Here is a 13,543-nt window from a genome sequence, read left to right as displayed (position 1 = left end):
ATTAAGAAATAAAATTGCATGGACCTAGTTTTGAAAACAGATCCTTGAAGCTAAAAGAAAGGAAGTATGCATGTTTTATATATGTAATATTTTGTTTCTAAATTTTAATATACCAAAAAATTGCTGCTGATGCATACTGTGCTAGCTAGAGCATTTGCACTCTTTTAAAACTACCAGTGCGCAATTAAGAAAAAGAATCCTCAATTAAATTTTAAGAAGACGTAAGAAAACAATTGTTAAATTTTCAAGATGAACTTGTATGCCTCTTTTGGAAGCAAATTAGCAACTGCTGCAGTTCTTGCAGGGAATCCTGTAGCCAGCTTCATAGTATGTACCCCCAAACCATGTCTGAATGAGAGTAGGTAAAATCTTAGGCAACTTGCTGTCCTGTGATGTGGAAATGGTATAAAGGGTGTATCAGAAGCTTGAGCATATCTTGGTATAAAGGGTATATCAGAAGCTTGAGCATATCTTGCTCCCCTCCAAGCCCTAACAGTGTACATAAAACTGAGAGACTGTTTTTCTCTGGGTCTATGAGAAAAATCCTGAAACAGATAATCATCTATCACCTGAAAGAAGTTCACCTGCAGAGGCACCTCTACTGGTAGCAGATAGGAAGAATATATTACTTGACTGCATGTAGTCAAAGGATTCCTGTCTCTTGAAAGGACATTAGGGAGCTTTGCTACTGCTATGATTTACATTAGGCAGCCCTACAGTCAGGGTAGATATTTGAAGTACTTTCTTGTTTTGAGTAGTAGTACCAGGATTTTAAAACTTGCTCAGCGGACAATCTACCGGCTCCCGAAAGACAGCGTCGATGCTCTTGGATGGGTGTAGCCTTGCATAAAAGAAAATAGGCAGCAGAGAGAATAGACTGGGGTCAGTGAAACCCCTATCCCGTGGAGGGGAGCGTGCAAGCGATTCTGCCTTCATCCACGGGTTTGTTTCTAAGCAAACAAACAACAGCGCTGTGGTGCGGGACCAAGGGGAAGGTGCTTTCCAAAACGCTTGCGGCCGGTGAGGGTCTGTGACATGGCGTGGCAGCCTCTCAGTGTGTCAGTGTTTGCTTTAAGCCCAGCCTTTACAGGGAAAGCCCTTTCTCACTGGGGGAAAGCGTGAGAGAATGCCATGCCGCTAAAGTACACGTTTCACCCTCGTTTTGCCCCTCGTGGAGTGAGGAAAAAAACTAATGTTTTGCTGGTGTTATCTTCAAGGGGTGGCTCTGTGAGCTGTTACGTTGGAAAGAAGATCCCTCACCAGAGAACAGGACCCTCTGGGAGAATCTCTCCATGATCCGAAGGTTCCTCAGTCTTCCTCAGCCTGAACGTGATGCCATTTATGAACAAGAAAGCAATGCAGTTCATCACCATGGTGACAGGCCTTCCCACATTATCCATGTGCCAGCAGAACAGATTCAGGTTAGTTTACCTTGGCCAATCCCACAGAGCGCTAAGTAAATAAAGCTTTAAACGGAGCAAAGGAAATTAGTGTTTCTTTCCTCCCGGCCAGGCTAAATGCAGGTCTCCTGGTGCGAGATAAGAGCGCGCTGCCATCCGCCACCAGAGTCCAAAGGAGAGCGTGCGACCACCCGCAGTTTTTGTTTCGGTTGGGTGGTTTCGCACAAACGTGCGTGGACGTGGTGGCACGGAGGCACCTGCGTGCCGGGCAGGGCGAGCCGCCGTGCTGGCTGTCCCTGGCTAGACAGGCGTCAGGACCGAAAGGCAGAGGCGTTTGGCACCGGCTGTCAAGCGCCTTCCCAGCGAAGCGGGAGGACCTCGTTGCGCCGCTGTTCCAAAGCCAAGCTCAAGCCCTCAACAGTGGCGGCTCGCCCCGCGTAGGAGTGAAGGGAAGGGGATTCCTCATCCCACTTTAACCCCAGTCGAAGCTGGGGTGAGTGAATGTTTGTTTGTTTTTCCTTCAGAGCCCCTCTCCCACCACCCTTGGGAAAGGAGAGCATAGAGGCGCTTTCTTACCAGGCCTGCTGACCGCTGGACCTTGGCTGGGTGCTGCTCCACAGGTGAGCTGGCACAAGGGCACCGTGTCAGGGAGACAGAGGAGGGGACGCAGGACCCACGCCATGGGGCTTGGAAACAGCCGCCCTCCGCTCCAGGGGAGCCCCGGCTTTGCCTTCTCCTCCGGGGGCTGCACGGGCACCGTGCACCGGGAGCGTGGCTGGCTGTTCTGCTAAATATTGTAGCCCAGGTCTTCAGTGTGGACTGCTGCCTCGCTGAGCTGGGGACCCTTTAATCCCTTCTCACGAAAGACCTGAGGTCAGCCTTTTAACTGCTCCCTCTTAAAGGGCAGGTATTACCCCGTGCTTTCCCAACCTCAGCTGAGACCCAGTGTATCATTTGTATTACCTATACAGAAAAATATTTACGAAGCTAGGAAGGATAGAGTTATCTCGCAGCCAGAAACAACACGAGTGTATATTAAAGATAAAGCAAACTGAATAAGACAATCCCTTAGGATATCAAGTACTAAAATAATTGTGAAAGCCTGGAAACTTGCTGTTTGATTTAGCAAAAAGAGAGAGAAAGATCTATATTAAGTAATAAAACAGCACTTGTTTGAAAATGTACATTGTTTCTAATAAAATCGCTTCTTAAGGGGATAAAAGGAGAAGCTTATGCACAGTATAAACATTCAACCACTATGCCACTTATTTAGATTCTCTTGCCTTGTTGATAAAAGTTGTGTGTTTGATCTCACAAATACTATTCAGATAAGGAGTTGCATTGTAATATCTTGATATGACGTAAGAGTAAGGATTGGGAGATTGGGCCTGAGTTTTGTCTCTGCTCTTCTACATGGTAGTTGTTGTAGATGCATAAATATGTAGCTGAGACACAAGTTTTCAAACTGTATATACAAAGCCTCCAGTCTTGTAAGAATTTAATGTGCTGGGAGTAGTCTTGAATCTCTTTGGGATTGAAGCCTTGAATGGGGCTGTTCACAGACCATAAAACATGAAAGGATGTGAATAGGGATGAGGCAAGAGCCCTAATTCCACTAGCATTTGTGTCAGATCTTACAAGAAGATGACTTAAAGCAGTGGCTTCTAAACCGGGTGTTGAGACACATATATGCGAAGTCTCCATAATCACGAGTGGCACTGTGGACAGAATTGTAATTCCTCCAATATTTATACTATTCGTACAGTATTTTGTGTTTCTTAGGGTCTGCAAGTGAGCTGCAACTGGAAGCTTGGAAACCACTACCGACACACAAAAAATTGTCGAGGGGAGACTCACAAAGGGAAATGAAATGTAGTGATAGCAACTGCTTGTTTTGCTGCTGTTGTTTTTTAATAACTGGTGGTTTGTACCATATGACAAGAAATTTGCTGACCCAAAATATCTTACTAACCAGTGCTTCCTGTGCTGTGAAGCAAAAGAATTGTCAACAAAACCAGTAGCTGATAAATTTACTTTTGATTTTAAACATGATCTTATAATATACTGTACTCCAGTGATGGATGAGAAAAACATTTCTGTCCCTGGGGCTCAGTGCCTCACCTTTTAAGAATGTTTCTGAATCCATGCTTGCAAAACTTCATTTTAAGCTCTTGTTAATTATTTACATCATGATTTGCTTTATCTTACTCTTCTGATGTGCATACTGGCTCATTTTTATTGCCTGAGTTTTTGGAATGCAGCGTGTTCCCTTCTAATAATAATAGTGCAACTTATTTAGAGCTTTGCATCTTAGTGCTTTATAAATATTAACTAAATAATCCCCAGCACAAACACAGAAGCAGGTAAATATGTTTGTTCCCTGTTTATACGTTGGGATACTTGAGCACAGGCAAGACAGATCCTCTCTGAGACCACAGGCAAGAGAGGTCAGAGCCGGAAAGGGAAATACAGATTTCCTACCTCCAGATCTCTTTGTCCTTGCCGAGGCTGGATTTGACAGCGTGACATTAGGCGCTTCCAGCTGACGCATTCTGTCGTAACGTTTGCAAGTTTGACAAGACTTCAGTGCATGCTAAGGTCAGATCAGTAGTGGGATGTTTCCACACTTCGCTAAAATGCTCTCCTTCTCCCTGATCCCCCCAGTCCCTTAGTCCAGCTATTGCTAGGGATTTGCAGCCCTCGTTTTTGGGCAGCAGCTGCTGCTGCTGGCAGAGCTCCTGTGCGTTTGCCCTCATCCGGCACTTTTCTCACTTTGCCCTTGCTACAGTTCTGGCTAAGCTGGTCAAGTTAATCCTGTACTATGTCACCTACTTAGCATTTTGTCTTGTCTGCACTTGACTCATGGAGCATGTTCATTAAAATTTGTCAGCTAAACCGTGCCGGTGTCTCGTCATCGGCGCTTTCAGTGAGACAAAGCCGGTGTTTTCCTTCTACCTCTCTGTCCGTACCCCACCATCCCTTTATCCCTCGTCTCTGCTCACACACATACAGACACATGCAAGATATGCAGAGAGTTACTAACTCATATTTTAATTCTGGTTCAGCAATAATGGGCCTTTTTTTTTCTTTTTTCTTTTTTTTTTTTTTTTTTCCTTTTTGTCATTTAAACTTACTAAGCCTTTGTTTATAGCTTTGCAATTTCCCCCCCCCCGGATTTTCTTGGTAACACAAAATATGAGCAAGAATACACATACAAAAAAAATGCTGTGCTTTGTCTTGCAGCAGCAGCAGCAACAGCAACAACAGCAACAACAGCAACAGCAACAGCAACCAGGTCCCAGACTACCCCCAAGGCAACCGACAGTAGCATCACCAGCTGAATCTGAGGATGAAAATCGTCAGAAACCCCGACCGCGAACAAAGATTTCTGTTGAAGCCCTAGGGATCCTACAGAGTTTCATACAAGACGTAGGCCTGTACCCAGATGAAGAAGCAATCCAGACTCTCTCCGCTCAGCTTGACCTGCCCAAGTACACCATTATCAAGTTCTTTCAGAACCAGCGATACTATCTCAAGCACCATGGGAAGCTGAAGGACAATTCTGGTTTGGAGGTGGATGTTGCAGAGTACAAAGACGAAGAGTTGCTCAAGGATTTAGAAGACAGCGTCCAAGACAAAAATGCAAACACACTTTTTTCAGTTAAACTAGAAGAAGAGTTATCAGTAGAAGGGAACACAGAGATTAATGCTGAATTGAAAGACTGATCTAAAAGTATTATTTTCTTTCAACAGTGCCACTGGTATTTACTAATGAAATGAAAATTCCATCTTGCGTTCTGTCAAAAACCTTTATTATTCATTGTTTGGCCAATGAATCTTCCAAAACTTGCACAAAAGTTGAAAAAAGGATAATGCAGACTGCACTAGATGTTTTACTCTGTTTTACAAACTGCTTCGCAGCAACAGATGAAGCGTTGAGGATTGTTTGATATTAATTTGTGTTCACTGGATACACTGTGAGTGTACCCAATAAGCATGATACCAGTGATTTTGATTCTGGAGCCTTCAGACAAGCATTACAACTTTTGTGATTTACTGTTTTTTGTTTCTGTTTTGTTCTTGTTTTTTAATTATTACTGTAGCACTCCACACTTGATCTTTGGAAACTCACATTTATTTAAAAAAATAAAATAAAAAAGAGTTTGTTACTCTTGTTCTATTGTATGTTACGAAAGAACTATAGACTGTGGAATGCAGTTTAAAGATAACATATGCCAACAAATGCCTTGTATTATATGGCACTGCCGTAATTCAGATTTGTTTTCTTTTGGAAATAAAGGTCACTGTATTTTTTTTTTTCCATTCTCATTGTTACATGGTTTTAAAGAAAATGAAAAAGAAAATGTGAAACACAATTTAGTCCTCATTATTTATTTGTAGATCCTGCAGCATCATGTTGTAATTAATTTTTTTGGAAGTTTCCGTTAAATGTAATATTGCTTCTCTTGTTATCATACTGATTTTTTTTCTATTTATAAATGTATTTTGATGGGCAGTAAAACAAAGTGTCTTAAAAGTTTTAAATAGAGAAAATGTGCTTTACACAGTTGCCTATAAAAAGTGCTCTATGTTATCCAAGCAATTCATACTATAAGCTTCACTCTTATTGTTGTATGCAATTTTTACTATCATGCAAATAAGCTTAGGTAAATAAAACTAATAGATCACCTTAGAAACTTATGCAATTAATGTGAAAATAATTGATGTTTGCAATGTGTCTTCCTTTGGTTTACAATCAATTTTAAAGCTACAGCTGTATAAATTTTCTGTATAAAGGTGTATTTCTTTTTTATGAGTTTATTGCTATGAAAACACCAGTTATTTTGTTACAGCTGGCTGTTTTTATAAGTGTATCACAATTTTCTTTATGCAGAAATGTTCTGACTAGGAGTGGTTATTGACTGTAACTACACAATTAAAATTGTTTGTATGGTATGATATGGCAGGGTTTGTCTGCGTATGTGTATATCTGGGAGGAATAACTTGTTCTTAGTGCACATCGTACCTCCTTGCCACCACTTTGAAGATGACATTTCAATTGTTCTCCTTTCAAATCACGGGCAGATTTTTTTAATGACCTTCTTAAAATTTGAATTTAGATAACATACTTCAAAAAGAAACACAATTTGGTTATGAAAATCATAACCTGTCTTTTCTTGGTTTAAAAACTTGCCTGCCCAACAGAGATAGCAGGATATTATTGAGTCAAAAGGCTATCAGGCATAAACATATTTACAGTTCCTGGCAGTAATGCACTTATAATGGATACAGTTGGTTTTATTTTACACTAGAATTATGCTAACACTATTCCTTGCACTAATGTATAAACACTAAAAAAACCCATTAATAGTCAGAAAGTAAATAGGAAAGATGGGCTTTGCACATAGCAGTCCCCTTCTAAGCAAGATTATTTTTAATGATCACTAGTAAGGTTCTTGATAAAGCCATAATAATTGGTGAGCTCTGAATTTATGCAAGACTCATGTCTAGGCTAGAGAGAAATCTGCAGCTGAAAGTTGTGAAGCACACACTGTTACTCTCTTTTCCTAGGAGAGAAACAACTTACACCCAGTGCGATTTGGGAGTCGAATTCAGCTCAGCTCTTCTAAAATGACTAAAAGTTTGCAAAACTTAGGATGAGTTTCAAAGGCCCAAATGACTCTTAGGTTGCAGCAAATTTCTCCTTTTAGCTCCATTAAGTTCTTTAGGAAGATACGTATTAGGCAACAAAGCAGGTTTTCATTCCATATGTTTAAAACTGCTGCAGGTTGCCCGGGTCCTCTTGTCGCAGCGCCCTTGGGGTTCCTTGAGCAGCTCCCAGCTGCAGCGCCTCTCGGCTGCTCCCGGGACTGTGTTGGGGCTGCACCATGATTTGGGCTTGGCATCCAGTCCAGTTAAAAGAAAAGAGCCTTAGTATCACTCTGGGAGGAAAACAAGCCTTAGGAGGGACACGGATGTGTAATTTGGCATTGCAGTCCAAAAGGACAGTCGAACTATGCCCTTGCTTAAGGGACTTGTAATATCTATAAAGCTATTGATAGCCCAAAGCTATGCTGGTTGCAAAAGGGCAAAACCTAAGCCTAGTCCAGGGAAGCCACTGTGGTCACCGTTGGATTTCTTCACTTACTTCAAATGGGATCATTGCTTTGTGCAGGCCCACAGCTGCTCAGTGTTAGGGCAGATCCCTGTTCGCAGCCATGGGAGAGGATGAAATGTAGCCCAGGCAATGCAAGCTGATTTCATGTGCAGGACAATACCACTGGCACCCTTGGGCTGGCTGAAGTGCCAAGTGACCATTACAATAGGGCTGCTTAAGAAAAAAAAACCAAAACAACTTTTAAACAAATATGCCACTTTCCTGGCACATACCTCTCTCCACGCTAAAAGCTAATACATGCAGCACTCATACCAGAAACAGGGTAACAAGTCCAACACCCTATAAAAGCATAAGAAGAAATGTTTATAAAATTGTCTTTGCTATTTTTGAAAGCAATTTCCTTTTCTTTTATCCTTTTAAGTTTTATGGGTGCTGAAGTAGAGGCCATGTGTGCTTGCAGATGGTTATTATAGCTGTTTCTTTTCCATTATCTTCGTTTTCCTTTCTCCTAGCCTAGCTGAGGTTATCTTCCAAGTAGTTCAGCCTCTGCAGTCACATATTACCTGCACAGAGGTTTAAATCAGTGCATTTTTGTGTCGCAGTGGGTGGGCGGCGAGTAGTCTTTTAACTTGGCCTCAGTGACCAAAAGCGTTTTTGTTAAATCCTTAGCAGCATTTTCAAAGGTGATATGAGTATTAACAATCCCAACTTTATGTGGATGAGAGAGATTTATACTGTTAGGAGTTAAGCTACTACAAGCATATGCCACTTTGACTCATGGACTGGTTAGACTACCTAGAAAATTACCTTATGTCCTTTTCTGTTCCTTTTTCTCCCCATCTGGCATAATCCTACAAAAAACTTCCCATTTCTGCAAAGATTAAGAAATCAGGCCGGGCTTCTGTAACGAAGAACACAAATTGAGGCATCAAAACACTATTAGTTAGGAAGTTATTAGTAAAACTCACTGGTGAGTAAGACTTCACTGAGGGTGTATGAAACAAGTATTTCGTATATACTTAGGGAAGTATGGGGAAAGAATATTGCTTACTAGGAATACAATCTAAGCTGCAAAGAAAGCCGAATGCCTAGAAAAGAGGGAACTGAGTGCTGGGTAGGGATGGCAGGACTTAGTTTTTTCTATAAAACTGAATTTACCTATTTACCATGTTTTATGGTGTTTACCATAACAAGTGGAGTATTTTTACTCCCTGCTGAGTCCCATTAATCTATATTTAGCTGACAAGATTTATGTGTATATGCTAGAGTCCCCAGTGTGTGTTTTTCAAGCCTGAAAGAAAACCAAAGAGGCCCCAGATTCCAAGAAGTCCATGGCTTGGGGACAGTCTCAAGCCCCAGTCACACATACAAAGGTTGCTTATCATTATGAAGACACCTACCCTACAATGCAGGATTTTAGATTTTTGTTTTGTATAGCTACTTTAAGTTGGTCAAATGATGAAGAAAAAAACATCCAGGTTTTAAAATAAATTATTCCACTTAATTTTTTCTTGAAGTTGGGAAGGTGCAGCAAATGGAGAAAGAAGGAAAGGTTTCCCCAAAGAAGCGATTTTGTTTCAGTGATTTACTGAGTCAGCACTTTGTGTGCTGGGAAAGCATCAAACATTGCTAAGTTCAGTTGCCAAAGCAAATGCCCCATACGTTAAGAGCAGTATAAATTAGATACCACAGAAGATCTACTTGAGCATCAAGTATTAGCAATTCTGCTTAACCTACTGAATGTGTGCTTTGAAGTCAGGTACATTGCAGAGACCAAAGGTATTTTGATTTTTGTATAATGATTTATATTGTGCTTTGAATAACAGTCCCATAGCAAAGCAGGGATATAAATATACTCCCAGGCCTTTTTTTGCACACAGATGTAATTTTACTTTGGTCCCCTCACAGTGCCTTGCGTCCACACAGTCTTTTACTACAACAAATGAGCTAATAATTCAAACTGCAATAAGTGATCCTCCTTGGAGCAGGAGTAGCGCTACTTGGCAGCGAGTTTGTTTGCTTTCAGGTTCATACGGGAGCCTTCCCGCCCGCTCTGCTGCTGGCAGTCCTCCCACTGTCCCGCGCCGCATTGTTTCACACTGGCCTGGCCCAGGCGCCCTTCGTGCTCTGGGTCATCTTGCCCAAATGTCATCTCTCCTGTTACATGACAGCACTCAGGTATATGTGCCACATTTTAATATGAGGCAGTGAGGGCTGTATATATCTGATGTCACCTACCCTTTATCATCACCGTTCCCGCTGTGAGCCCTGCAGAGTTGCTAGAATAGGCCACTTCCATGGGAAAGAGAGTGCCGTCTGGAGCAAACCCACCGGCAGGCAAGTAGTTTCTGAGCTGATGGAGTAGAGGGAGCAGGGGGACATGCATCACAGAGTGGAGCAGGAAAAGGAAATAGGAAGGTGCCAGAGAAGGATGGGAGCATCAGTAAAGCCACAGCAGCTACCCTTGCATGGAGGAACGGGCTCGTTTTGCAAGCTGTGCTACAGTGATACCCAGAAATACTTCAAAGGACTGCCAAGACTCCACAGAAAATGTTCCTGACCTGAAATGTACAATGGTCTCCAATCATGGGACTTGCCTTGGCAGGCAAGATCCAGGATAACACAAAAGCCTCTTCAGCTGTCCAGGGCAAAAGAGGTCCCCTAACAGTTTGTCCTCTGGTACTGTCCCTGCGTGTAGGACACGCAGGATTCTTTTCATCAGCTGCAGACTGACAGCTACCATGGCAGCTGCAGTTAGGACTCTCTTTCCAGATTACTTGTTTACCCACACAATATGCTAAAGCAACATCCAGGCTGTAAAACCTCTCATTTTCCTCCAGGATCACATCCAACCACAAGCAGCGTGTTTTCAGCCTTGAACCTAGCTTTCTGAGTTGTCTCCTACAGCCCTGCTCTTCCTCAGACCAGATGTGCCACAGCAGTTAAAAAACTCAAGTATGTTGTATGGCCCAGGTGTTTATCAGTGCAAGAGAACAGAAAAAGCATTACTTCTGTGAGCACATAGAGTTATATAAACACGCACAGTTCTTAAGTTTTGGGGCAAATAAGTTGCCCCAAGAGGCTTCAGAGAGAGATTTCGTACTGCTGTAGTCCTCTTAAAACATCAGTTGCAATGATTTGAAATTGTTGGGACCAGAAAAATTCATGCAGAGTCCTACTAACTTTGCAGGGGACTTCTTCCCAGAACAGAATTTAAAGCTAGGAGCGCTGTTTTGTTATTCGCATTACAAAATAAACAGCCTTTGCAGGAACAACCTTACAGATGTTGTTGCCCTTCCACATCCACGTTAAAGCAGGACACCATCCTGATAAGTAGCAGCACTGCCTGCGGCTGTGCGTCCCTTCTTGCCCCGTCTTGAGGGGGCTCCCCTGTATGTAGCATGACCCCAAACGGCTTAACTCTTCTTTACCCTCCCATCATCAACCTAAACATGGCCCTTCATCCATAGTCAACATTTTTACCTGGGGAAAGCAATCTAGAAAACAACTTATCTTAAAGCAAACCATGGCAGGGAAACGTAAACAAGGATGTCCTTTCGGAAATGTAGGAAAAGCGATTCTTTATCATTATCAGCATGACAGCTTGGACCGGGAAATAAGTACAGGTGGTGTTGTTGGCTTGCCTTAGTAGGCAAAATGCTATATCCCCAGCCTAATAAGGATTTAATATTAGCTGAGAGACTGAAGGAGACAGAAAAGGAGGAAAGGTGAGAAGAAATATCTAGATAAAAACTTATTGGGGGCAGTCATGCCTAGAGATGACTGGAGAATTGCAAGACTAGTTTAAATTGAAGGAGATCTGAGTTAGCCACCAGGAAAAACTCAGTGAGGAGCACTTTGTGGTTGACATACTGGATGTCCTGCAAAAGTGCCGAAAGCGTGAACAGAGTAACAGAGTTGTTTCAGAGGGACGATTAAATAGAGAAGGCTTGCAAAAAGGTAGCGGCAGCTTTCTTCTTTAGCAAATACCTGCAAAATCATAAGTGGTGCATGGAGGGTGAATACAGAAAGAAAATTCAAAATTTCTTGTAACACAACTAGAGGCAATGTTTGAAATTATCAACTATCAGGATTAAAAAACAGCAAAAGGGAGCAGTTTTCTGCACATTTAACTGCTGAACTCACTGCTATATACACCCCTTCATACAAAGCACAAATAGCTTAAAAAAAAGTTCAAAGAATTTGTGAAAGCAAAGGGTTGATCTGACCTTCTTTTAAAGAGGCCAAGGACTGCTTTCCACTCCGTAGTGCTGGACAACATGTGAAGATTATGCTATACTGTTTTTTTCTGTGGCCCAGTGATGGCATCCATGTGGACAATGCCCAGCATCCAGCCAGGGACATGGTTACTTTGAGTCCTCTAACAGTCACAAGTGAGATGAATTTGAGTGGGCTGAAATTTGCTCTGCGTTCTTGGTCAGGTATGCTAAATGCAGTTTGTGCACTTTATTTCCTATCTTGTTCGTAACCAGATTTTAAAACAACTGATCTGAATAATTTCATTGAGGAGCAGCTCACCTCATATTTACAAAACATTCCCTCCCACACGCGCCAGCATAAAAATTTATACCCAAATCATTTTGGTCATTGCTATGGTACCAGTGCAGTCACTATTCGCAACTATGCTCTAACTGCAGCAAGAGTAAAGTAAGGCTCCTTTGACCCTGTTTGTCTACAAAACTGGGATATTTTTTATCAAGTGGTACCACCTTTCTTTGAGGCTCCCCTGTGCGCATCCCACTTTCATTCAGGTTTAGTTGACCTGTTCCTTTCTCTTCTTCAAAAGCCCACTGGAAAGGTTCACACCAGGGAAGTACAAGTGAGGGTTTCCAGGATGACTGGAGAAAAAATCGATGTATATATTTGCATCATCCCCTCATGAGACATCGCTCCTAAGCTTTTTAGGGTGCCTTATGAGATGGCTGGGAGAAGAATCAGGGGATTGCACTGGTTTGATCCCAGGTCTTCTCCAGCTGTCACTGGGCTTTCTGCAACACAGTCTGGGAGCCACGAGCAGAGGGACAGTCACTGCAGCTGGGGGTACCTCCCCAGGGTGCTGCGAAGCACGTGAGCACGACGCTGCTTGCAAGCACACTGCTGGATGAAAAAAGCACCGTGGGAAAGCAGATCAAAGCAATGTGATTGCATTTCACATTTGATACAGCTCATTCCTGAAGCCAGGGTGAATAGCCTAATCCAATGTATCATTCCTGTGCAGGCAGACCCTCGGGCTGGCATCGTGTCCCATGGAGCACTGCTCCAGCGTGCAGCATCTGCCACCATCTGCCCTAGGGCTTGGCTTCAGACTGCCCTCCTCCTTCCCACCTCCTTTTGGGAGATGCTTTGCTCAAAGTTTGAAGGCCAAAACTCAGGCTGTTTCAGGCCCTTCAGGGCATTTATTCCCCCGCCACTTCCTGCACTACTTGATCTTTGATTCACACTCCTGACCTTTAAAGATTCAGAGGGGCAGATTTCCAGTGATTTAGCTTCAGTTTCATGTGCTCTTATTTTTGCAAATATAAGTCTATCTGCTTGCCCATTGTCTCCCCTGTTTAATCAATATGTCAGCTGTTGATCACAGCCACTGCCAGACAGCTAGTAGATGGGACAATTATTCTCACAAGGACTTTTAAGTCCAGACTTCTAACCCACCGGGTCCAGCATGGAGCAGCTGCAAGATCTCTGAGTAGCAGCTGCCCCTTTTCTACTGCAGCTGCTGAGCCGCTCTCCTGATGGTCTCTGCCTACTTCGCTAGGGCACGAGGAAAAACTCCTTTCTTTTCTAGACATAATATAAAGGCTTAACTCAGTGCTGCTGTAAAAAAGAAAGTGAAACGCCACAGCCAGCTTCCACCCAGTGTGGTCGTGATGTAAAGGAGCCTAGGGCAGCTCTACTTTGCACCCAGCCAGCAAATGAGTAAGAGGTGCAAGATACAACAGGAAAGCTCTTCCTGCCTGTTGGTTTTCACACTTCAGCTTGTTCTTAAAGAGGCATTGGGGCAGAT

The 13,543-nt window shown here is 42.8% G+C and overlaps 1 protein-coding gene across 3 annotated transcripts in view; it reads left to right on the top strand.

Annotated features, from left to right (window-relative positions):
* The window catches only part of SATB1 (SATB homeobox 1), a 70,338-nt gene extending 65,192 nt beyond the window's left edge, over nucleotides 1-5,146 (top strand). Inside the window, exons 9-11 of one of the 3 annotated variants that reach the window (XM_075705347.1) lie at nucleotides 1,218-1,421; nucleotides 3,761-3,763; nucleotides 4,644-5,146. In XM_075705347.1, the coding sequence (XP_075561462.1) occupies nucleotides 1,218-1,421; nucleotides 3,761-3,763; nucleotides 4,644-5,126 (690 nt within the window). In that variant the 3' untranslated portion in view covers nucleotides 5,127-5,146. Of the gene's footprint in view, nucleotides 1-1,217; nucleotides 1,422-1,924; nucleotides 2,021-3,760; nucleotides 3,764-4,643 lie in introns of all 3 variants that reach the window. The other 2 variants (XM_009482617.2, XM_075705346.1) reach the window with 2 other exon arrangements.
* Nucleotides 5,147-13,543: the final 8,397 nt, after the last annotated feature.

The sequence above is a fragment of the Pelecanus crispus genome, chromosome 2 (genome assembly GCF_030463565.1).
Source record: "Pelecanus crispus isolate bPelCri1 chromosome 2, bPelCri1.pri, whole genome shotgun sequence".
NCBI classification, from domain to species: Eukaryota; Metazoa; Chordata; class Aves; order Pelecaniformes; family Pelecanidae; genus Pelecanus; species Pelecanus crispus.
This window is presented reverse-complemented; position numbering and strand designations above follow the sequence as displayed.